The 25,739-nt window shown below is 44.5% G+C and overlaps 1 protein-coding gene across 1 annotated transcript in view; it reads right to left on the reverse strand.

The window, feature by feature from the left end:
• SLC25A26 (solute carrier family 25 member 26) overlaps positions 1–25,739 on the reverse strand; it is an 875,117-nt gene that overhangs the window by 605,863 nt on the left and 243,515 nt on the right. The window contains exon 4 of the mRNA XM_078662304.1: positions 46–150. Coding sequence (XP_078518430.1) covers positions 46–150 — 105 coding nt within the window. The remainder of the gene's footprint in view (positions 1–45; positions 151–25,739) is intronic.

Consider the following 25,739-nt stretch of genomic DNA (forward strand, 5'->3'; position numbering starts at 1 on the left):
ATGATGGTTAAAATAAACATATTTCGTCCGCACAAATGATATTACCTCTTGGCGCAATGTGTTGACAAGCATCTGATAAGTTGTAGATGATGGACACACCTGTGCCCTCTGCTTAATAACTTCGGAAGGGACCCTTATGAGACATGCAACCTGTTGAAAAACGACAACACATTGAATACATCTATGCTATAAAACTCCTTTACAGTTAATATACTTAAAACATGATCCCAAATTGCATGAAGCATAAAATGTATACATTTCACAATAAATTCGATTTTATATGCACGTGTGTAATACACTTAAACCGCAGATGATGATAAAAATGACATGCATTATTAGACTGCAAAATTTGGGCTGCAAATCCTTTTAAAGGCAAGGCTAGTTTAGTATTGTGCCCATGTGTTTATTTGAAACATCACAAGGGGTGGTCTGCACACCGTGTTCATCAGAGTATAATCCATGTTTTTGTCAGCTTTACGTATTGCGTGCAAAACCGGGCCGTGCTTTGCCCTAGAAGCACCATAAGTAATATAATGCTGTGGTGAGCGCGTTTTCGCACTCCACTCCCAGTCGCACTGCATAATTGGATACTGGATCCTTAAACTTTTTCGCAACATTTGACCTTGTTTTTCAATATTATTGTTCTTTACTAATCCACAATTTTCCACAAGTTTCCTCTGGTCTTTTCAAGCCATTTATAGAAAATCCACAGGTATCGTAAAATGCATTTTATTCAGCTTCACATAATCACGTGTGCCCATCCGAGCCTCTTCGAGAAAACAATCACAAAATGCACAAAGTAGTTCAGAGCAGCCGTTCTTTATTAAAACCCAATGCATTTCGGGCATATATCAGCCCTTCATCAGGGGTAGCTGTGAATTACAAATTTTAAGAATTACATCTTTGCCATTTAGTCCTTTAATTTACGTTATTAACAATCTACGCAATAAATCTGTGTTAAAATACTATATCTTTTTAAATTCATGGAAGTCTATGTATTTCTGCCATAAACAAATTCAGAACTTTTTGTGTTAAACTCCCACCCCTTCACCAAACTAAATATAATGTGCTATCAATATGCATTCCCACAATTACTCAAATGTCAGGCCGAATCAATACCTTCCCTTTTCCCTCCCTCTCTTCCGTCTGCTAAACCGTTACGCGATTAATATCACTCCGCCATAACAAACTTCCAATCCCCGCCAACTTTTAGAACACACTCTTTCCTCCTTTCCAGTGATTATCGCATACCTAAATTCTACGAGCTGCCCACCTGTATCTCGCAACATTCCTGTGGTTTTCAAACTTATGCACATTCACCAGCAATTACAAAACTCCATCTATCACATACCTGCTCATTTCAAATTGTCTCTTTCCGCACGGCGTGCACCAGAATTCGCCTATTGTTTCTCATAACGAATCCTCTGATTTTAACCGCAAATGCTCCTCCCCCTTCATACGTCTATTAATCACCTAACACTTTGGGAATTGTAGTTGACTTAGGAAATTAGAAGGTCAGGAACGCTGGATTTATCGCCTTTCTACCCATACAGAGGGGCTCAATGATTCTATCCCGTGGAATGCTCTAGCAAGATAAACACTTCTATGTAAGTGGTCCGTGTCCCTGTCTGCGCTCAGACTCGTGGTCTGTCCCTACTCTGTAGTTGCCCTTTTTGCCCAGATGCCTCCATTCGCTATTGTTGCTTTTTTAACTTCATTGGTCCCTCACGGGCCTTTTTAATTCCCCCGCATGGCGCACGCACTAGAGTGCACATGTTAATAACAGTGCTGTACCACTCCGGGTACCGAGGCACATGCGCGAATGAATAGTGCTAACGCCTCCCATCGCGCATGCGCTACAACCGCCCATTGCGCATGCGCAGCGCTAGTGCCGCTAGCTACCAGCGCATGCGCACTACTAGCCAGCGCGACCGCACCCTCTCCCCTCTCCAGGTGATACCAATTGAACCGGCTACTTAAGCCCTTACCTGATCCATGCACAGTTCACTCGGGACACTGGAGCAGGACGATAGGTCGCAGGAGCACGCTGATCGGAAATACCGTGAGTAAACGAGTGATCTCTACACGACGCTCTGGGTAAGCAGCATTTTCTCCCCACAGGTACCATCCTAACTATGACCTTTTACAACGTTTAGGGTCTCCTCTCCCTCCCTGCCAAGTGACCCATGAGGCTTTAACAGCAAGTAGCAAGTGTGAGGAATTATGTACCATACTTACCTGTACCTCACGCTATGCTTGTTTCGCTGTGTAGCCCACCACTGCCACCGCGTTTAATATTCTACCGCCATAGTTCACCTTAGCCATGGCAACCACTCATGGCCAAGTTCTTTGCCGCTCTAGGTCGCTCACGCACACTAGAAGTCGGCCATATGTTGTGTTTTGGTATATACCATTCTCATTGGTTCTCCTTGTATGTCTGTATTGTCTTTGTGTTTTATGTACAGTAAAGTAGAGGGAATCCCCCTCTTACACGTACGGCACCTTAGCGAGTGCAACACTTTTTTACCACACACTGTCACTTAATATAGTTTACCATCACTCACACATACTCATTGGTCCTGAGGAAAGCCAGTTTTAATCAAAAGGCCTGGCTGAAACATGTAGACCACAAGGACGTAGGAGCTCTTAATACACTCCACATCGTCCACAGCCTTTTTATCTTGCTAACAGGGGCCCAGGTATTAAATTTACCTTTTACCCTCGGGAACTGGGACCACCTGTATAGCTTTTAACCTTTCACTCTCATTCTCACTAGCACTGCACACTCAGCAAGAATACCAGCTCCTCAGTAATCTGGAGTCGCAGCACACCCGGGACACATTCGGTGTCACTGTGGTGGGCCCGATGATGAAGCATGACACCAACTAGGTTGGTGTGTGAGGGCTTCATGTCCAAACCTAAGGGTTTGCCCGCAGATATACCTTCTGAGTTCCACTAAATACAACGTAGCTAGTCCTATATTGATATTTCTACATATAACCAGGGGACCCGGACTGGCTTACCTAGTCCTCTCTCCCCCTTTTGATTTGCTAACATTCATATCTTAGCATTAGATCGCCGCCTAGTGTTGGGCTCGGATGATCGCACATTGTTGTCCTGGAAGAGTCTTCGAAGTATCCTGAGATAGGTGGCTCCTCCCCTGGACTACAGTGCGCATGGGCATCGGCTCCATCCCCAGATTGTTTTTCGCCATTGTGGCAGAAGATGGAGTGAAAAGTGTAAAGGATGTCCATGCTAATGAATAAATACAATAGTATATCTGCAGCTGCGACAGGCACCGGGGAGGAGGGCGGGCGATATGAATGTTAGCAGCCCTACATGCCAAGAACAGATGCATACTGGTAAGTAGCATATTCAGTTCGAGGCATGTGGGCTGCTAAATTCATATCTTAGCATAGAATACACAGCAGTCCCTCCATCAGCGGCGGTTGCCCGTGCCAGCTGCAGAAACCTGAAAAAGTGTCTTCAGGACAGCCTGTCCTACAGCAGCTTGCTGCTTGGAATGCACATCAACACAGTAGTGTTTTGTAAAGGTATGTGGTGTAACCCACGTGGCTGCTCTGCAAATATCCTCTAAAGGAATGTTCCCTAGGAAAGCCATGGATGCCCCCAGTTTGCGTGTGGAGTGCGCTTTGGGGGGTATTGTTAAAGTGCGCTTGGCTTTTTGATAACATATCTGGATACACTTAACAATCCATCTGGCTATCCCTGCTTTGGAAATCGGGTTGCCTTTGTGTTGTGGTGCGAAGGCAACAAAGAGTTGTTTTGTTTTTCTAAAGGATTGTGTTCTGTCTATGTAGTACATCAACGCCCTCCGTACATCTAAGGTATGGAGCATTCTTTCCGCCACCGTTTGCGGGTTTTGAAAGAATGCTGGTAAGTCAATAGTTTGGTTTAGATGAAACTGTGACACCACCTTCGGAAGTAATTTGGGGTTAGTGCGTAGCACTACCCTATTTGGATGAATTTGAATGAATGGCTCTTGGATTGTGAGCGCCTGCAGCTCACTGACACGCCTCAGAGACGTAATAGCTATAAGGAAAGCTACTTTCCACGTAAGGAACTGGAGTTCACACGAGTGCAGTGGCTCAAATGGCGGTCCCATCAGTCTGGTGAGAACGACATTGAGGTTCCACACCGGAGCTGGCGGTGTTCTTGGGGGAATGACTCGTTTCAGACCTTCAAGGAAGGCTTTAATGGCGGGCACTCTGAAGACAGAGAGGTGCTGCCTGTTCTGGAGATAAGCCGCTATGGCGGATAGATGTATCCGAATGGAAGTGTACGCTAGATTGCACTTGTAAAGATGCAACAGATAGCAGATGATGTTGGGGATAGATGCATCTAGCGGGTTGATGTCATTGGCTGTACAGTAAATGACAAAACGCTTCCACTTTGCAGCATAGCATGCCCTAGTAGTTGGTTTCCTCGCCTCCTTGATGATGTTCATGCACTCCGGAGGTAGGTTAAGGTATCCAAACTCTAGGACTTCAGGAGCCAGATCGCCAGGTTGAGCTGTTGCGGATCTGGTTGCTGAATGTCTCCATGGTTCTGCGTCAAAAGACTGGGCGTGAGGCGCAGTCTTTGATGCGGCACCACTGAGAGTTCGAGGAACGTGGTGTACCAAGCCTGGCGCGCCCACGTTGGAGCAACTAGGATGAGAGTCATCTCGTGCTGCCTTAGCTTTCTTGCGACCAGCGGTATTAGAGGGGCTGGCGGAAAAGCGTACGCAAATTTGCCTGACCAGTTCATCCATATCGCATTCCCCTGCGACTGTGGGTGAGGGAACCTGGCGGCAAAGTGTTGGCATTTTGCGTTCTCTTTTGTGGCAAACAGGTCTATCTCCGGATGACCCCACTGCTGGAAGTACGGGTGGAGGACAGATGGGTGTAACTCCCACTCGTGCATTTGATGGCTGTACCTGCTGAGCAGATCCGCCATCTGATTGTCCTTTCCTGGGAGGTGTTCTGCCATGAGGAAAATGTTCCTCTGAATGGCCCACTTCCACATGCTCTGAGCCAGATGAGACAGCTGTGGCGAGTGGGTGCCTCCCTGCTTTTGAATGTAGTACATCGCGGTCATGTTGTCCGTCCGGACTAGCACGACTTTGTTGCACAGATGTACAATGAAGGACTTGAGCGCCATGAAGATTGCCATCAGTTCCAGATAGTTGATGTGCATCTTCTGTTGCTGCGTCGACCATAGTCCCTGCACTGTGTAAGTGAGCACATGAGCTCCCCATCCCTGGAGAGATGCGTCCGTTGTCAGGACAATCTGCGGCACAGGCTCTTGGAACAGTCGGCCCTTGCAAAGGTTGTGTGGAGTCCACCAATGCAGAGAGTCGTATGCCCGACTGGTAACCAACACTAGGTCTGTCAATTGCCCACGAGCCTGTGTCCACTGATTCGCTAAGCACTCCTGGAGCGGGCGCATATGTAGCCGTGCGTGAGGGACTATGAAGATGCAGGAGGCCATCATGCCTATCAACTGCATGAACACTCTCGCTGGAAGCGAGTGTTGTGGCCTGAACCTTTGGATCAGAGCCTGCATGCTGTCTATCCTGACTTGGTTTGGCTGAGCCATGGCCGTCAGGGTGTTGATCGTCGCACCTAGGAACTGCCGGACATGTGCCGGCTGAAGATGCGATTTTGGGTAGTTCAGGGAGAAACCCAGATCGTGAAGAAGGTGAATTGTAGTCGACATGTCTGCGGCGCACTGTTGCTCTGACTTGGCTTGCACGAGCCAGTCGTCTAGGTAGGGGTAGACATGGATGTTCTGCCTCCTGAGGTGCGCCGCTACTGTCGCCAGACACTTGGTGAACACCCTCGGGGCTGTTGTGACTCCGAAGGGTAGGACCTTGAACTGGTAGTGCCTGCCTTGAATAGTGAACCTGAGGTATTTCCTGTGTGACGGGTGTAGTGGAATGTGGAAATAAGCATCCTTGAGATCTAAGGTCGCTAAGAAGTCTCCCTGGTTTAGCAAGGGAAGAATCTGTTGCAGTGTAAGCATGTGGAAATGTTCTGATAGTATGTACAGGTTGAGGGGACGTAGATCTAGAATGGGTCTGAGAGATCCGTCCTTCTTTGGAATAAGGAAGTACAGGGAATATACCCCCGTGCCTTCCTCTCCCACCGGCACGAGCTCGATTGCTCCCTTTTGCAGCATCACCACTACTTCCTGCTGCAATAAGAGCAAGTGCTCTGCGGACATAGGCCTTTGCCTTGGCGGGATGTTGGGTGGAGTGGACTTCAACTCTAGGCAATAACCATACTGGACTAGTTGTCGCACCCACCTGTCTGTGGTGATGTTTCTCCAGACGGGCAGGAACTGCTGCAGTCTCCCCCCGACAGGTGTTAGGTGGTCGGGGGGCAGTGACAGAGAGTCACTGTTTGCTTGGAGTAGAGGAGCGGGAGCTGTTGTTTCCTCTGCCGCGACCTCTGTTGCTGTTATTTCTGTAACCTCCCTTGTTCTGTTTTGTGAACGAGGATTGTGCCCCACCTTTTGAGAACTGGGATTGTTGACCCATTTGTCCTCTGGTGACTCCACGTGCACCTGAGCGACGAAAATTGCTGCCACGAAACTGTTGTGACTGTAGGGCCCCCATAGATTTAGCAGTTTCTGTGTCTTTCTTTATTTTCTCTAGGGTGGTGTCAACATCCGGACCAAACAGACTATCAGGATTGACTGGCTGATTAAGAATTGTTGTCTGAATATCCGGTTTAAACCCTGAGATGCGGAGCCACGCTTGTCGTCTCAGCATAACGCTAGTGTTGATAGCTCTAGCAGCTGTGTCCGCAGCGTCAAGTGCACACTTGATGGCTGCGTTTGAGATTAGCTTTCCTTCCTCAATAAGCAGTTTGGTGCCCTCTTGGAACTGTGGAGGCAGGTGTTGTACAATCTGTTCTAGGGTGTCGTAGTGCGCCCTATCGTAACGCGCCAAGAGTGCCTGTGTATTGGCGATGCGCCAAAAGTTTGATGCCTGTGCAGCTACTCTTTTGCCCCCTGCCTCTAGCACTTTGGACTCCTTATCCGGGGGAGGAGCTTCACCCGTTGTCTGGGAGTTGGCACGTTTCCTGGCATTGGCGACCACAAGAGAGTCCAGTGGCAATTGTCCCCGAATGTATGCGGGGTCTGCAGGTGCAGGTCTGTACTTTTTTTCAATGCGAGGGTTGACCACTCTCGCTCTTGTAGGCTCCTTAAATATGTCCCCAGCATGCTTGAGGACTCCTTTAAGCATAGGCAGTGTCTTTACTGTCCTTTCAGAGACTGAAAAAGTGTCGAAAAGGAAGTCTTCCTCAACCGGGTCGGCATGCATGTCCACATCATGATTGGCTGCCGCCCTTTCGAGTAGTGCATGAAAACCTGCTGAATCCTCAGTCGGGGATGCCCGTGCATTAAAAAGCTGCGGGTCCTGCCCCGCACCTTGGGTGTTCTGGTCACCAGTGTCATCATATGAATCCGGTTGTGCATCAGGTTCATTGATTGGGAAATTGTACTGCTCGTCCTAATCATACCCCTCACCCGCAGAGTGTTCCGGGGAGGGAGTAGGGCTCCGTCTCGGAGGAGGCTGGATTGGTTCCGTGAGGCCTGAGGCGTCAAGGGGCACCCTCTTCTTCTTTAGTGGGATGACATAGGGGTCCACTGGCTCCGAAGTGATTTTCCTCTTATAGAGGGTCAGTTTGCCTGTGTCAGCGTCGATGAAATGCTCTGAATCGTCCTCGGATTCGAGTACCCGACGTGGAAGCGGGCCAGTCGGTGAAGAAATCACCTGTTTCGGTGCCGATTTGGTTGAAAATGCTTTCGGCGCCTCCTTCGGCGGCAAAATAAAGAGAAGTTTCCCAGATGGCTTCGCTGGAGTGTCCTTTTGCGGCTGCGGCGATGGTATCGGAGCCGACGGGGCAAAGGCCTTCTCCCTGATTCTTTGCAGTGATTCGGCTATGGGGGACGCCTCACTCACAGTTTGTTTCGACGCTGACGAGGATGGTCTGATCTTTCCCTCGGATCCGACGTCCTTGTGTGCCTTGTGCGCTTTGGGCGCGGATCCTGTCTTTACCGCCTCCGATTCCTGTGTTCGGGGCGCAGACTTCTTTCCGTGTGCCTGCGTAGCCTCCTTGGAGCCGACTTTGGCGGGCTTGGACGGCGTCGTAGCCGCTGACCCGTGCCGACCATCTTTCTTGGAGGACCCCTCCTCTGGCGTCGGTTTCGATTTTGCAGCATCGGAATCGACGGACTTCTTCGACTTCTGCGGACCGGAGGTCGACGGAGTCGATGGGGTAGCGGGCACCGTCGTTTTCACCGGCACGGCAGCCATCTTAGGGACACTTGAGTCCTTAAGTTTCAGTTTCGTTTTCGGGTCGGCCATTTTAGGTGTTGTCGATCCCGATGGTTTCGGTTTCGGTTTCGAAACAGTCTGCTCAGCAAGTAAGTCCGTGGCCGGGCCCGAAGGCGGGGCTGTGGCTTGCGGCAACGGGTCTTGGGTAAGGCCGACAGGCGATCCCGCGTCCCGGTCGGTATCCTCGTAACCTTCGGGGCAGAGCTCGTCCCCCGAGCTGTCTGCCGCGGCCCCATAAATCTCATCGTCGTCTCCTACCTCGTCGACGTATTCAAGGCCTTGACCCGCGACTCCGTCGTCGTCTCCCGGATCCGCCTCGACCTCCGTCTCGGGTGGGGAGATTTGGAGATGATGACCCTGGTCCTCTTCGTCCTGGTCGCCGAAGATGTTCTCCGGATCCGGGGCCGCTTGTTTAGCTTCCATGCGCATCGCGCGCCGAAGCTTGAGAGTCTTCTTTGAGCGGAACTGTGCACACAACTTGCACTTGCCGTCGTCGTGGTCAGGCGAAAGGCATTTGTTACACACGGGGTGTAGATCGATGTGTGGGTACTTGGACCCACAGAGCGGGCAGTACTTAAACGGGCTCCGCTCCATGTCCGAAAAGTTTTGCAGTCGTGTCGCGATGAGAAGGCCTCAAAGTTCCGAGAGCGAAGAAAACTCCGCTTATTCCGGCTCCAAGAGACGGAAGACTCGAGACCGTGCGCAGACAATACCGACGCAAGAAAATCGAGGCCTTTTGGCCGCTAAAAGTTAGTTTTTCTTGGTTCCGACAGTAAGACGTCGAGACCACATCCGAACCCAATGGCGGAAAAAAACAATCTGGGGATGGAGCCGATGCCCATGCGCACTGTAGTCCAGGGGAGGAGCCACCTATCTCAGGATACTTCGAAGACTCTTCCAGGACAACAATGTGCGATCATCCGAGCCCAACACTAGGCGGCGATCTAATGCTAAGATATGAATTTAGCAGCCCACATGCCTCGAACATTAAAGGACTAAATGGCAAAGATGTAATTCTTAAAATTTGTTATTCACAGCTACCCCTGATAAAGGGCTGATATATGCCCGAAATGCATTGGGTTTTAATAAAGAACGGCGCTCTGAACTACTTTGTGCATTTTGTGATCGTTTTCTCGAAGAGGCTCGGATGGGCACACGTGATTATGTGAAGCTGAATAAAATGCATTTTACGATACCGGTGGATTTTCTATAAATGGCTTGAAAAGACAAGAGGAAACTTGTGAAAAATTGTGGATTAGTTAAGAAGAATAATATTGAAAAACAAGGTCAAATGTTGCGAAAAAGTTTAAGGATCCAGTATCCAATTATGCAGTGCGACTGGGAGTGGAGTGCGAAAACGCGCTCCCCACAGCATTATATTACATGTGTTTATTTGGACATATATTAGATATACCGGTGTCAGGGAGTCTTGATATAGTTAACATTCATCGTTGTTGATGACCTCTTGAAGCTGCTGGTGTTGCAAGGCATGTGTTTGGTTGGTCCAGCTAGAAGGTGCTTCAGTGGGGGATTAACCCTCATGGTCATCAGCCTCAATCGGTGTCTCTTTGTACCATTAATTTTGTTGTCCTAATACTGGGTGTTTTCCCCATTACTATAGTCAGTATTTCCTCGCTGTCTTCAAGACCAGTTGTATACTGTTGCTCTCCCAGGCTTCCCGTTCCCCCTCGTTTCTAGTTGTCGGTTATCACTAGGGATGTTTCCAGTGGTGGGACTGGTCTTGTGACTTATCACCAACCCGTACAGGTATGGGCAAGAGAGATGTGTTGTGTGGTTGATGTTTCATTGATGTGGCTTGAGGAGTCTCCAGATTCCTTTAAAGTACTCTCACTTATGTTGTGGGTACAGGGAATAGGATAAATGCGTGCCATTTATTTTCAATTTTGATTGGAATACTAAAAATCTCTCAAAGCAAAGTTTGTCTTTTGTAACCACAGAGAGCAGAGTTGTTACATCTCCCTCATTCCAAGTCTACCACAGGGAGCTCCAGAGATGGAGGAGACAATGAGTCCTTGGCAAGTTGCCTGCAGTTGTCTATGAAGAACTACTTCCTTTGTGTCAGATAATATCTCAGGAGAAGCAAATGCGAGACTCAAGTTGGCACTGAATGCTCTTTCGACAGAGAGACGTTTCTGTAAATAAGGCAGAATACAATTACAGCCTAATTACAGAGATGACTACGTTTGTAAATGGTATTCACAAGCTGCAAAATGGAGGAACTAAATCAGAAGGTTGACCTCAAATCAGCATTGTCCACAATACGTTTACCCTCCTCTGGGCTGGGTCATCATTTCCCTCTGTCCTTGCCTTCTCAAGACCATGAGTAGATTATCAAGCTAACTCAGTACCCTGAAGAATACTGCAACATCTACTATTCTAAGGAGTCAAACACCAACACTCTCTAAAAAGGTATTTACTTTAATGCTGCTAATATGGCATGATCAGCAAAATTAATGTACGGTTCATGTCTCATGAAAATTCACAATTCTAATTAGTGTATGTCACTGGATTCACAATAATAGACATTTTATGTAAGTACAGACTTTAATACTACAATTTGTATAGCACCTCAGCATTTTGAAATGTATGGAACTCCATAATTAGAACACTGTATGTTTTAGCACCAATTTAAAATGAATATCTGCTACAAGTGAATAGGCTATTCTTCCGTTACACTTTCAAAGAGTTAACTCACTACTAACCGACTCTGTATGCCACATTTCTTTCCAAATGGATAGTCTATTTTCGAATCCACCTTACATCCACTAATGCAGAGGGTCTTTTTCGACATTCTCAGTGCACACTGCAATACGATATCTCTCTACCATGCCTCCACATGATACCTCACCCCACCACATTTTGCCCATTGTGCACGTTTTAGGCCTAGACAAACACTTCTATTCTTCTACCAACTGTGAAATAAAGGGGTAGAGTCTTAGTACAGGGAACTTCTTTAAAAGAAGTTTGATGGCTCTCTAGGCCATAAAGTCCTACGAATCTTAAAGGGGATTTAGGAATTGTCTCTGCAATATCCATGTGGGGGACAAAAGATTCAGAGGAATCTGAAAATACATCTCAATTTACACGTAGAACCATCCTGTCTAGGGAATGTTGACTCACAGAGGACAAAGATGAAACTATCCTATGGGGAACACAGATACTCCATGGCAATAAACAAAATATTTGATTGGAAGCATTCAATCAAATGGTTTCTCATAGTTCTGCTCACGGCTTGGGGCATGATTTGGCTTGAAAACAACATCTTTCTCTCATAGACTGAACATTTCAAGATTAAATAGCCTTCTAGTCCTGAAAACTACAACAGTATCCACGAGAGCTGGAAGGCTAAAAAAAATAGATCGAATACCTGGAAAAGAAATGCGTTTGCGCGCCATGGCTTAATTACATTAACGGGCCTGATTATTTGACAAAAATTAAAGTCCATCAGTACCAATTAAAATGAGACCAGGCATCACTGAGACACCACATAGGTGGAATCAACCCACTGATCAAGCCAAAGAGCTGTCCTTTGAATCGCTCTAGTATGCTGCATTTGTTTTCCCAAGGGCAGGATTTACACTATTTCGTCTGTAGGTTCTACCGGACACAGCATATGGTTCCTTGTTTATCACCAGAGTGCACTAAAACATCCATCCATTCACCCGCAACGCGTTCTCGTTAGGAGAGAAGTGCCAACATGGATGCTGGTAATTCAACTTAAATCCTACAATTATAGCTTTTACCTCTCAACTCTATTTAGTGTCAAGAGAAGCAACTCTTACAGTTTGGGCAAGATATCAGGAACCTGGATACCTAGCCCAAAAATTGACATGCGCCCCCTGCAGCTAGCGCTGTTTTTGCTGCGCTGTCAATCACTGCCGCGGCCCCGCCCCCACACCTTCCGCAATGTCGGGCTTGTCCCGAAGCTCTCTGAGTTGCTGCAGACAGTGCGCTCAGATTAGACTCGAGATTTTTATTATTTTGATGAATCCTATTCCTGCCTGAATGTTAGCGTGACGGTCGTCCATAGCTAGTGGGGCAACACCCCAACGCCCCCAATGGACGCACCGCCACTGCGGATTATCTTCCAAGCCAACCATCAGAGGTGCTTTAAATCAATAACTACCCTGGAATCGTTCTCTATAAGATGTACTCCAATTCCCTTCCCCTCTCCAACCTGTCTCAATATTCTTCAGTGATATCACAAACATTTGCATGTGTAGCTTAAGTCACATGACAAGCTCAGAATGAACAACAAGCTATTAACATATTCACACACAGTCATGTCCATCCCTCGGCCCCTAAACAAGACAAAAGATAGAGACCAGCTATTGTTCAATTTAACACATTCACTGCCCAGACATAGTCCCAGAGTGATTTATAGAAAACAATGAAATTCTCCTACATTTGAGGACATTTTCCAGGTAACTAGTTAATATCATTCCAGAAGACGGAAATGTACAACTCAAAACTGGTGAAAATAAATACGGCACAAAAGTCCAACAAGTGGCAAAAGTCCAACAAGTAAGCACTAAGAACTCTTTCTGCAGCATTCAGCAAGTAATGATTGGATATTACTGCTGGATAGGTTACCTCCCAGGGTACCGATATGCCCAGACATGTTGAAAGTAGTTTTAAGGTACAATCCACACTCCAAATGTGCCGCAGAATATAAACATTGATCCAAGTCGATTACAAGGATCTTTAAAGACTCAACAATCTGCAGCTATTCAAGCTGGCACATATTTTACTTAGGCAAGTTATGCCAAGAGTTTTTTCATTGCTCCTTCAACTCACAGTTATCCTATATATCAAAGCAGTAGCGTCCTTGCCAAGAAAGAGCAAATATGGTTATTTATAAGCTAAACACATAGTTGTATCAGTCACTCTTAATACAGCTCTACAGGATGAAAAATAACACGGATGTCAGAGAAATGGACAGCGCCAAGCACACTGGTGTAGAACCCGCCAAGAAAGCGCACAGCCCCTTGCACTTGTTTCTAAACACAAAGACCCATGAAAACACAAGCAGACCAATGAAAGTGACTGAAGACAAAATATTTCTTTGGGACAAAGGTGCTGGAGAAAGAAACGTTTCCCGTGAACTTTCATGAAGGTGCATGAGCCTCCAGAAACCCAAGAACAAAAGGAAATGATCAAACATAAGATGACTTCCTCATTTGATTGAACCCTCAACTCAGACATTTACTATAGTTTACCCAAGTGGAATTTTTGGGACGTGACTACTACCATGACAATTATAACAGAGGTTGCATTGGAACACGCTGATCAGAGGACAAATGTCAAAACCAGAGAAAATAAAAAACGCCACCTCTCCATATTTAGGATGTTGAGTTCTTTGTAGAGAGAGCTTCAAACTAGTCAACTGACAACTTGGGTGGTACTGCTAACATGCCAACAAGAGATGCCAGAGGGCACTATCACTAGTAGAGGACTCCATCGCCCAGTCAGTAATGCACAGCAATGAATACTCAACTAACCAGGAAGGCAATGCAAGAAACCAATACTTATAGGGTGATCAGAAACCATCCGAGAATCAAGAATTCAAGCATCTGGCTGTTTTCTAGATAGAATTCATATTTTTCAGTGCCTACCAAATAGCGCTGGCTGCTTTTCCTAAGCTGAATCACGTTTTAGCCGTTATATATCGATCAGAAATCCCATCGGACTAGAGTGACGTTCTACTTTTTTTCAACTTTTAGACTTGAGCATCAATTTCCATGTTCCATTAAGATGGCGTTCATGATTCAATTCTGCCTCCCTGTGTAGCCAAGCTCAGTATTTGGTCCTGTCACTTTGGTAAGTCACTAAATTGTCTCTGAGAGGTGCCAAATTTTAATAAGAGGAACATTATAAATCAGCTGTAACAGCACAGGTCATCATATCTAGCTACATTATTTTATGCAAGTGTGGATGAAAATACTTTTTCCTCACCTCCAAACTTATGTCAGGTTGTCTATGAGAGCCACAAAAAGAGTGGTCTTATGTGTACCAAATTTATAATTTGCCATCGAATTCATTTCTCAGGTTTGGTGACATTTACCAACCTCATATTTACAATGTTTATGAAGCTTTGGCTGAAAACAAAATTATATTATCATTCATAGTACTGGAGATAAGAACGTGTTATGTACTTTTCACAGGGTGTATGTAATAATGAGATAATTACACAGTCTGTCTGATGAAAAATAAATATGCCTCAAGTGAAAGACCCTTCTGTGAATATTTCCATCGGGTTAGGACAAAAAAATGTACTAACACAAAGACAGATGATTATGGAGATGGGCCAACCTTGGGTTATATACTTATAGCATATAGATGTGAATGGATTGCCATCACCTCACCTTATATATACGTAGGTTCCTTCCAAACTCAATACCATCATTTTCTGTGCTTTGCTATGTAAGGTGTTGCTAGAAGGTAACAGAATTTCTCTACTGTTGACAGGGTTGATTAGTTATGAGAGAATATTTTATGTCAAATATTAATTTATGAAACAACAAAACATACATCAATATTCCCAGCTATTTATGTTTTGTATGGGTCAGTAATCCATAATACAAAAGATATTATACTCAAGAAATAGTCTTTAATAAAAGTGGTACTGTTATTTTCAGATTATGAGCGCTATACACCAGGCCATTTTGTCTCTGTGTCAACTTTGAGCCTCCCGGGCCTTCTACCAACAACTAACACTGGGCGTAGCTGGCATAGTGGAACTATGCGGGGGTCCATGGAGGTGGGACCCAACTCCATAGAACTCCGCTCTGCCACCCGCCTACATCCCCCTATTAAAAATTAATTTGACATTAATTAAAACAAACAAAAAACACTTACCTGAACTGTAGAGTCCTCGGGGGGCCCTCCTCCTCGCCGTCTCTCTTTCGAAACTTGTGAGAAATGCACATGCGCAGTTTTTGCAATGATCACCCAAGTTTTGAGAGAGAGACAACGCTGAAGAGGAGGAGGACAGCCCGGGGACGCTGCAGTTCAGGTAAGTGTTTTTTGTTTGTTTTAATTGTCAAATACATTTCTAATAGGGGGGTGGAGTCGGGGGCTGGCTAACTCTGCGGAGTGTGCGGAGATTTGACGACTCCGCGTTACGCGGAGAACGCAGAGTAGGCAAATCTACTCACACTCCGCTGGAGGAGCGGAGTTCTCTGCCCTCATTTACCAACTACCTAAAAATGAATTTGAAGTTTAATCTAGAAAATACAAAATTTGCTATTTTAAATAGTCTATTACTTGGCATAGACCTGGGCTAGGCAGTGGCATTTAGCTGTGGTCCAATGACTCCTGAGGGTCCGCAAAGCCTTCTCAGGGGGTCTATACCTGTTTAAAAGATTAAATAATATTACCAGATTAATAAAGTGTATATAAATAATCAAAATGTAGAACTGAAAAAATTGAAATGTTCTGTAAATGGGAAGAAACTTGAAATTGGAAGCTAAAATTAAGTTAGTAACCTCGGATTGATTTGTGGGAGCAGGTCAAGTGCATTAAACAGAATATAGCACGGGCGAAGGGTGGCCCCAATTGAATTTAGAAAAGCTCCAACCTCCCCATTAAGGTATTTTTTTTAATTTGTGAATTAAATAAAATATTTCATAATTTATGTATTTGTTTGAGGAATGTTTGTTTCTATATTTTTTTGTGGTTCAAATCATCAAAAATGCTTCGCCAGAATCCCTGCATTCCAATTATGACTCAGTGGGTTCCCGGGATCCAGTAGTGACTTAGTGGGGATCCTTGGATTTATGTAATGATTAAGTTGGGGTTCTTGGATTTATATAATGTTTAAGTTGGGGTCTACGGAAGTCAAAAGGTTAAGAACCACTGGTTTAGAACATTTCACAGAAGTAGAATATTGCATGTATTGCAATGAGCACTAGCACAACGATATGCATTATGGTCAAATGTAAAGAAAATCGATATGCATATATGTCCCAAACTCCATTTGCAGCATTGATTCAGAAAACCCCACTTGCAATTGTGTGTTTTCTTTGTAACGTGCCCTGTTAACACAAAAACACTGAATACCACATAGTTTGTAGCATTTCTGTATGGCACTTTTCCCATATCTATTCGAACAGCTCACACATTAGCTCGCTAGTACAGATAACAATTTCTTACTTGTATCCAAATGGCACAATGAACTAGTTTGCTTGCTCTAGGACAGTTACTAATAAAGGCATGACAAATGTTCTCACGCTGTTCAGAAACCTGTTTTACTCACTTTTGTGCAGTCTTTCTTTTAGGAAATGCACTTAGACAACACAATAGCAAACTTTTCATGAATGACATTCCACACTAACACACTGCTACAAACAATATATACTTTAGGAAAATATATGCTGCTAACCACACTGGAGTCACTTTCTTTCCAACTGTTCTCCAACATAATCTTTTAGTAAGCCATTAAATTAGTTTCCAGGCAGTCCCCATTTGCCTTTCAGAAGGGGCTTTGGTTCTTCCTTATGTTGTGCATCCCTTTATAGTACCTCTACCAATTAATCATAAGCCTCAACATTTCTCTGTCACCTGAAAAATGCACCTCCTTTTTATGTTTCCATATATTTCCTAGCTGCTTACAGGGACTATTAAAACATTTCTTATTTATTATCAATATGTAATAAATAAGAATATTGAATATTAAAATATATATACATATATATATACACACAAATATATTACTTACTGGCACTCACCAGTAGATAGTTATAGTTAGAACATAGTTTCTATAGGAAAAGCATTTATTGTTTTGCTAATAACTTTGGTGCCATTTGACGAATCTTCACGAAAGTTTCGAAACTAGTTTTCCATTCACTCTAGCTGCTGCGTGGAACGTTTCTGGGTGATTTGTCAAGCGGGGGCCGAAAAAATGGGGAGTCCCTTTATGCATTTTCCGCATGCAATTTCCCGAAGGGATTTTAGACACAAATACAGCCCGAACCATATAACTGAGTTACACCAAAAATTGGCAGAAAGCTAGATCTCGGTCCAGAAAGAGCGCTTTTTTGTAATTTGGTGTAAATCTGTTCAGTAATTTTGGATTTATTAAAGAAAAAAGATGTTTGTATATCTAGAGACAGGGATCTATGTGTCAACAGAACTTAAAGCTCCTGAGGCGTTCAAGCCGGGAGTTAGGTCACACACGCACTCACCTGCCCGCCTGTTTTAATTTCGCTCTAACTTTTAAAACGATCGCATTTTGTGGTGCTTTCTTTAAAAATAATTTTTTATCTACTGACCTAGCGGACTGATTGAAGCGGGATCGCTCCGGGTCCCTTCACTTCTCCGGTAATAAGCGAGGGCTGATTTCGGGCCGATTTTGGGCTCTGACAGCTTGCAGCCTCCCCACACAATTTGGGCGCCATCTTAGGACAACAACAGCAGGTCAGCGCACTAGTGTCCGGGCGATTGTCGGCCCAGACACTACAAAATGAACGTCACGATGGCGCGCCAGACCAGGCCATGGGCCAAATACTCTGCCCTTTACCACCTCTAAGGACTGCAGGACATACACCAGGGGCGAACTTCTTCAGCTAAATCATAAGGTAGGACCTCAGTGTGGTCATCGGGAAACATACGATATACAACTTAGACAATGCCAGTCCTGTCCTAAAATCACCCAGGCCAATAGAACGGTAGACATGACTTGTAGTCACCTTAGTATGGCACTCCTTAACTGTAGGTCACTACCAAAGCACGCTGTTGAGATAAACCTTATGCTCCAAGAGGGGAACCTAGATATACTGTTTCTATCTGAGACATGGCTATCCTCCAACTCAGAGTTTGATATTGTCAGCGCCCTTCCAACTGGCTTTCTTATCCAGTGCCAACATAGGGCGCAGGGGAAGAGTGGTGGCCTTGCCATAATTTATAAAAATAAGTTTTCATGTAGAATAAAAGACAGTTGCATTGCTGACTCAGAAAGTTGTCATTTTATCATTCAAATCACCCCTAACAACTCCCTATCAGGTATCCTAATCTACCGCCCCCCGGGTAGCATAAAACAATTAAAAAAATCTCTTCTGGATACAACCGTAGCCGCAGCTGCGTCCTCATCCAACTTTATGATATTAGGAGATCTCAATTTACACTTTAATGATCCTGACGATAGGGTGGCAGCGGATCTTAGGCTCAACTTTAAATCTTTCGAGCTCAACCTCATAAATAAGGAGGCCACCCACATTAAAGGACATCTATTAGACCCCATATTCACTAATATCTCTCAGCTTGATTCTAGCCCCCCTCTCCCTATTCCTTGGTCCGATCACTTTTTGGTCCCTTTCATATGGAAAACTTGCACTGACACACCAAACGCCACATTATCCCGTACATTAGAGAGAGTCTGGTCTAAACTACCCCTCGAGAACTTTATTCCAACACTGGAACAAACAGTCCCTATGCCTGTTCCGGACCCATTAGTGGCTGACACTAACTTTCATAGTTGGCTGAATAATTCTCTAGATCTGGTACTGCCTAGAAAAAGTATAACTAAGAAGAGCAGTCCCTTCAAAACACCATGGTATACTTCGGAACTCAAAATTTTGAGAAAAAAGTGCAAGAAATTAGAACGCACATGGCAAAAAGACTGGTCGGCCAACAACAAGGCAGCATACCGTTCTGCTATGAGGCTTTATAAAACTGCCCGCAAAACAGCCCAGTCAGCCTTCCTGGAGGAGAGAATTAAAACTGCCTCCAACTCATCTAGGGAAACCTTTAAAATAGTAAAGGAACTGCTGAAAGTCCCCTTACCCTCAATTAGGCAGGAGAACTCAGAAGCAAGATGCAACCAACTAGCAGACTTCTTTGATATGAAAATTCAAAAAATCTTAAGACAGTCTTCCGCTTAGTGGCCCGGCTCCTCACTCTGCTGACCACTGTCCCCGTACACCTGGTCCATCGCTGGATTCCCCTTTTACTATGGAGGACTTCTGCAAAACCTTGTCCTCTCTGAAAAGCGGCTCCCCATCTGACCCTGCGCCCATCCATATCCTCAAACTCATCTCTGACACCATCGCCCCTGTAGCTACGGAGCTTATAAACGTCTCCCTTACATGTGGTGTTGTCCCACCCAGCTGGAAGCAAGCTAGGGTGAAGGCTCTTCTCAAAAAGCCAGGCCTTGATCCCTTAGACCTGGGAAACTACTGTCCAATATCACTACTACCGGGGCTTAGCAAAATTGCGGAGAGATTGGTTAACAAGCAGCTTTCCTCTTTCCTGGAAAACAACATGCAGCTGCGTTATTCACAAACAGGCTTTCGCCCGGGTCAGGGTACCGAATCTGCCCTGATAGCAGTAGCAGAAGAGGCAAGATGCATTTTAGATTCAGGGGGATCTGCAGTTGCGATCCTCCTGGATCTTAGTGCAGCATTTGATACGGTGGACCATGGTATTCTTATCCAGCGACTCGCGGGATTAGGAATTTCTGGCACGGCGTTACAATGGCTGTCATCCTTTTTGAGCTGTCGATCTTTCCAGATCTGCGAAAGCAGCGCAACCTCGAAATCTATCCCTCTCCAGTGTGGAGTGCCCCAGGGCTCTTCATTGAGCCCTACCCTTTTCAACGTTTATATGTCCCCACTGGAGGAGGTGGTTAATCCCTTTGGGATAAAAATAGTCACCTACGCTGATGACACACAATTAGTCGTCTCGCTATCCCAACAAGAGAGTTGCTTTGAAAACCTTTCCGCCTGCCTCTCGGGAATCCATGCCTGGATGTACAGCTCTCGGCTCAAATTAAATGGAGCCAAAACAGAGATCATGCTCCTGGGCCACCAACTAACAGCGCTGCCTAAATCCATCTGGCCTCCCTGCCTGGGTGATGCTCCCGCCCCTAAAGATTAAATCAAAAGCTTAGGGGTTTGGTTTGAGCGGGACCTTACCTTTAAGACCCAAGCAACGAAAACAGCAGGCATATGCTATGGGTTGCTTCGGTCTGTTCGAAAGGTCCTTCCACTTCTGCCCTTCCAGTCCAGGAAGCTGTTAGGCCAAGGTCTAATAATATCTAGACTGGACTACAGCAATGCCCTGTTTTTGGCGGCACCCGAAGCAACCATCAACATCCTCCAGCGTGTCCAGAACTCAGCAGCTAGGCTGCTTACTGGCTCCTCTTTAAGAACTTCGGCCAAGCCAGCATTAAGATCTCTTCACTGGCTCCCGATACGGGAAAGAATAACATTTAAATCTCTTTGTATAATACACAAGTCCCTTCAGGATAAGGGACCCCCCATCTTGAGGAGCCTGATCCACCCTTATAAGTCCTCTCGGTCCCTACGATCTGACCGGGGAACTCTCGCCATCGTCCCCAGAGTGAGGAGGGCACGCTCGGGGGGGGGGGGGGGGGGGGGGGGGCGTCGCTTCTCAGTTAATGCAGCATCGCTGTGGAATTCCCTTACTGTGACGATCCGAACTGAACCCAATCTTTGGAAGTTTCGGAAACTTCTTAAAACTTTTCTTTTCCCAATGACCCTTAACTAACGCTGCCCATCTTAGGTTGCTTTTTGTTCTGTAGCGCTGGGACGCTCACGGGCAGCCATGCGCTTTACAAATCAAATTTCATTTAATTTAATTTCATTTCAACAGCAATGCTATGTTTGGCTGTCCACAACCTGAGAGAAAAGTTGTGGATGCCATTTTGTGAATCGGGACATGGTTACCTGGGGAATAAAGTGAATTGGATATAAGAGGTCACAACAGAGGTATCCTGACCTCTGAGGACTGATGGAGGTCTGCAAGGGACCTCCATGGGGAATAGATTGTGGAGAAATATTTTTGTTATGTACGTGAGGATCTGTGGGTCCAATGCGGCACTCAGCACAGCACCCCATGTGAATCTGTGGCGGATCCATGGATCCAGACCCCACTTAAAAAACACATACACCCCACTCACAGACTCTCACACCCTCACACAACTCAAACACCCACTAACACATCCATACACCCACTCATGAACTCTTTCACATACCCATACAGTCACTGATACATCTACTCAAAGACCCAGAGAATCACTAACACGCACATCAACAGACCCACACAGGCACTCACACAGACACATACACACTCATACAGCAACTTACACACCGACTCACAGACCCACACAGCCACTTACACACACACCTATACAGCAAAATCACAGACACACTGAATCACACAACCATATAGCCACTCACACCCAACTCAGAGGCCCACACAACCACGTATACACCCATTCATAAACCGATGCATTCCACATGCCCACTTATGCACCCACACAACCACTCACACACCTATACAGCCACTCACACACTGACCAAAAGATCCAGAAAACCACTCACACACCCACTTATACTCTCATACAGCCACTCACACACCCACTCAGAGACCCAGAGAACAACTCACACACACACACTCACAGGGGCACTCACACACCCATGTGCACACCCATACACCCACACACACCCACTCACAGACCCACACACCCACTTATACATGCACTGACACACTCACCAGACACTAAAGACACCCACACAACCACCCACTCACTCACCCAGGTTACAGGACGTTATAGTTAGTAAATAGAATTTAAACAATCTGAGAAATTCAATAAAAAGGTCACAGGGACCTTATAGTTAGGTTCAGATTTCACACACACAAAACCACAGAAATTCAGCAGTTATTAGTGCCCTAAGGTAACTATAACTCGCTCCATCGCCATGCACGGTTAATTGCCCCACATATTACATCACTCATGACATCTTCTATGACATAATTGATAATATCTCTGCAACATTTGCAGTGAAAATATTGATGAGAAAACTGTGCATGGCGAGGGCACGCGCAATAGTTAACTTAGGGCACAAGCTATCGATACTGGAGATAACAAAAACTAGTTTCAAAACAGTCCCATTATATTGAGTTCATCCTTCTTAACGTGCGCAGATCTTTTGTGCACATATCCTTTACTATTCCTTATTGCCCACATGGCACACTCCAACCAAAATATTTAAAAGTGCAAATAGGATATCTTCTATACATACATTTGAACAATTGCCCTGTGGCATGAGTCGGTTGGTCCATCAGCCAAATAGACTTCTGAGGGGACTAACCTTTATTGAGTTTCCTTGAGTACACACATTTTTTAACAGATTCACAAATGTTATTGATCATGTTTCACTTCCATTCATAAATTTATTAAATTTGTGAAAGTTGGGCGCCTTCCTCATCAGATGTCTATAAATTCAACCTCTAAAAAACCTGCCAGAGTATTTAATTTCAAATTTCCGCAAATAAATTAGAGGATTTACATCATAAACACACAGGAGAAGCTGATCTATGTGTGCATGCCATGAGTCATTCAACTAAGCATTTTTTCTGTATTTCATCCCAATAGGCCCTCTGGTGTTAACATGAAGAAATTATGTTATGGGGCTATCCATATAACTTGCCCACCACTGACTAATAAATACACATTGATCTAACAAAAGTGAATAATATTGTTTTATGCATTAGAGGATGATTAGTCGAATAACCCTAAAGTTATTACAAGATATGATTTTCTATGGCCTACCATATCTAACCATAACTTCAGAAGTTCTATTGTCAACACAAAGTATATATATATGATTTACGTATTACAGAGGCAGCTTTCGAGCAGCAGCAGTTCAGGCTGACATGACACTCTACAAGAAAAAAGTTTCCTATTCTTAGTAATTTTACTTTCTTAACCAATTTGCACTAAAAGTATGTTATATAATGTACACAGATCGAGCTTTCACCCAGCTAAATTTGGAGCATGCCAGGGAAAGGTGGGAAGGGTTACAATAGTAGGTCCCAAAACAAAGGTTCTCCCATCTTACATGGAAATCTTCAGAAAATGTTGTCACGGATAACAAAAAATGGTTTAATGAAAGGACACCTAATTTTGCATGCTTGTAGTGCTTGGCTCCATGTAGTGTCTTTTGTTTGTCTGGTTTATTTATGTTCAACTACAGTTATAAGCAACAAAACTAAGTGGCAATTGTGCATGGACAGGTTTATGGTATTGGTAATTTTCACAGGGCAAACATCTCCCTTCCCCTGCATTTAAGAACAAACATTAACACGTTCAACAATTAAAAGCAAGGATAAAAAGAACAGGTTGTTTAACTACGAAAATACATGCTACACCTCTGAGCAATGGTACTCATGGTGTTTTTTTTTTCATTAGGGCAAAGCCATCTATATTTTTGTTGGAAAAAATCCTTCCAATGTTCGCGAACATCTGGGGGGGGGGGGGGAGAGAGGTGGGGGGAGAAGAAGCAATCTTAAGCCTGCACACCTATACAAATTTCTCTGAAGCCCGGAAAAGTCAAAAAAGATAAAATCCATTGACCACCACCACTGCATGTCTGTCCAGGACCGGGATCAGTAGCACACACAAACACCAGCCTCGCCAAAGGGCCAGCCAGTAAAATAAAAAAACTTTCCCAGCCTGGCCGAGTAACCAAGAAGCTTTGTGTTGGAACTACTTTATTTTGGGGCAAAAGCCACAAATACCCTCTCCAATTGCAAAGCCAGCATCCTACAAGCAGTTCAGTGTTTGGAAGGGTGATGGTAGCGTGACTATGAAGTTGTTAAATGCCTTATCAATTTTCAAAATAAAATGTTTAACAAATGCAATTTAACCTGTTTGTGCAGCCGAACCTCTCCAGACAGCTACAAATGTATAGATTAAAAGAAGAATTGGTTATTTTCTGGTGTGGTAAGCAATGTTAGTAATACCGCTAGGATTTGTTTTTTACATGGGGTACCTACTGACTTGCTTTGTCATACTTTCATTTTCCTAATTCATTACCTCGTATTTTTTTAACAGATTTTTGACGGTGGATGTCTGATTTGGGTTTGCAGTCTACTGACATCCATCCTGAACTCCTTACTACATTCTTGGTCTTACCTATAGCATACATAGACGTAGCTTTCAGCAAATTCTCGCATTTTCTTTTTCAGTGCCCAGCTGGTTAACTTATCTCATCTACAAATTTCATGGAGATACTGGGCCCTAGTCACCACAGCAATTTTGGAATATGTAAAGTACCACTTTACATAGTCCAAAATGCAATTCACAAATCTCTAGCTGGAGATCTCCACCTCTCCCATCTTTAATGTACAGAGAATTCAACACACTCGTGTATAAAATGTAGTATTAAATGTTGGCAGGACAAGGAGAAGTGGTTGACAAATGGGGAATAATAAAAAAAAAAAGGGTAATGTCAAGGAAATTGAAGGAGTGGATTAGAGAGGACATGGTTAATTCAAACACATACCCACATAAGATTAAGAAAATTTCAATTCACAAAATACACATTTAAAACTACCACAGTCCTACTGAGAAATCAGGCTTAAATATAATCCAGCCCAGCCTTGGAGAAAGCACCACACATGACTGAAAAGACAACAGACCATACAGAACAGAGAAGCCCGACTGATCCTCAACCTCCCCAGACAAATGCACATCACCCCACAGCTCAAAAAAACTTCACTGGCTGCCCATCCACAAGAGATGCCAATTCAAGACGCTCATCCACACCTACTAAGCCCTTCACAACCAAGGACAAGTATACATCAACCACCGTATCAACTTCCACCAACCCATCATACACCTGCACCCGTCTTTCTCTCCCTTGCTCATATTCCCCGCATCCGCCGAAGCAAGAGTGGAGGTCGAGCCTTCTCCTATCTCGTGGTGAAGTCCAGGAATGATCTCCCCCTTAACCTCTGAACATCATCTTCTCTGCTGGAATTCAGGAAAGGACTCAAGACCAGTCGGTTCAACGGAACCCCTTCCACTGCAGGGTTCTCAGCACCTGGAGACACTCATGAATGATTAGCTGCATTTTACAAATATTATTTAATTACAAAACATTATTTTAAATAATTAAAAAACTTAAAATAATGTCAAATGTATTACTATGTTACATTTGAGGGCAGTTATGTTTCTTTTGTTACTGTGGTAGTCATTGCTGAACAGGAGTTAGACAGAGATGTGTTTTATTTATTTTTAATAGGAAAACATTTATTTTTTATTAATATTAATCTCCCTAAAATTCACTATTGTATTTAATGGGGAGAGCTTTGGCCTGCTGGAAATATTCACAAATACGGCGAAAGCTAATAATAATGAATGTACACTTTTAAATTCAGTCCTAGAAGTCTCTCTCCCCCTCATTTGAAGAGCAGGAGATTTGTAGGTCTACATCTAGGTATAGATCTATACATGGAAATGATGAATAGCACCAAAGTGCATACTTACACTATCGTGAGTAGAGCTCCATCTGAAAAAAATCCTTTGTGAACAGAGTTCATTGCTTTTTTATTTTTTTTA

Source organism: Lissotriton helveticus, chromosome 9, assembly GCF_964261635.1.
Source record: "Lissotriton helveticus chromosome 9, aLisHel1.1, whole genome shotgun sequence".
Lineage (NCBI taxonomy): Eukaryota > Metazoa > Chordata > Amphibia > Caudata > Salamandridae > Lissotriton > Lissotriton helveticus.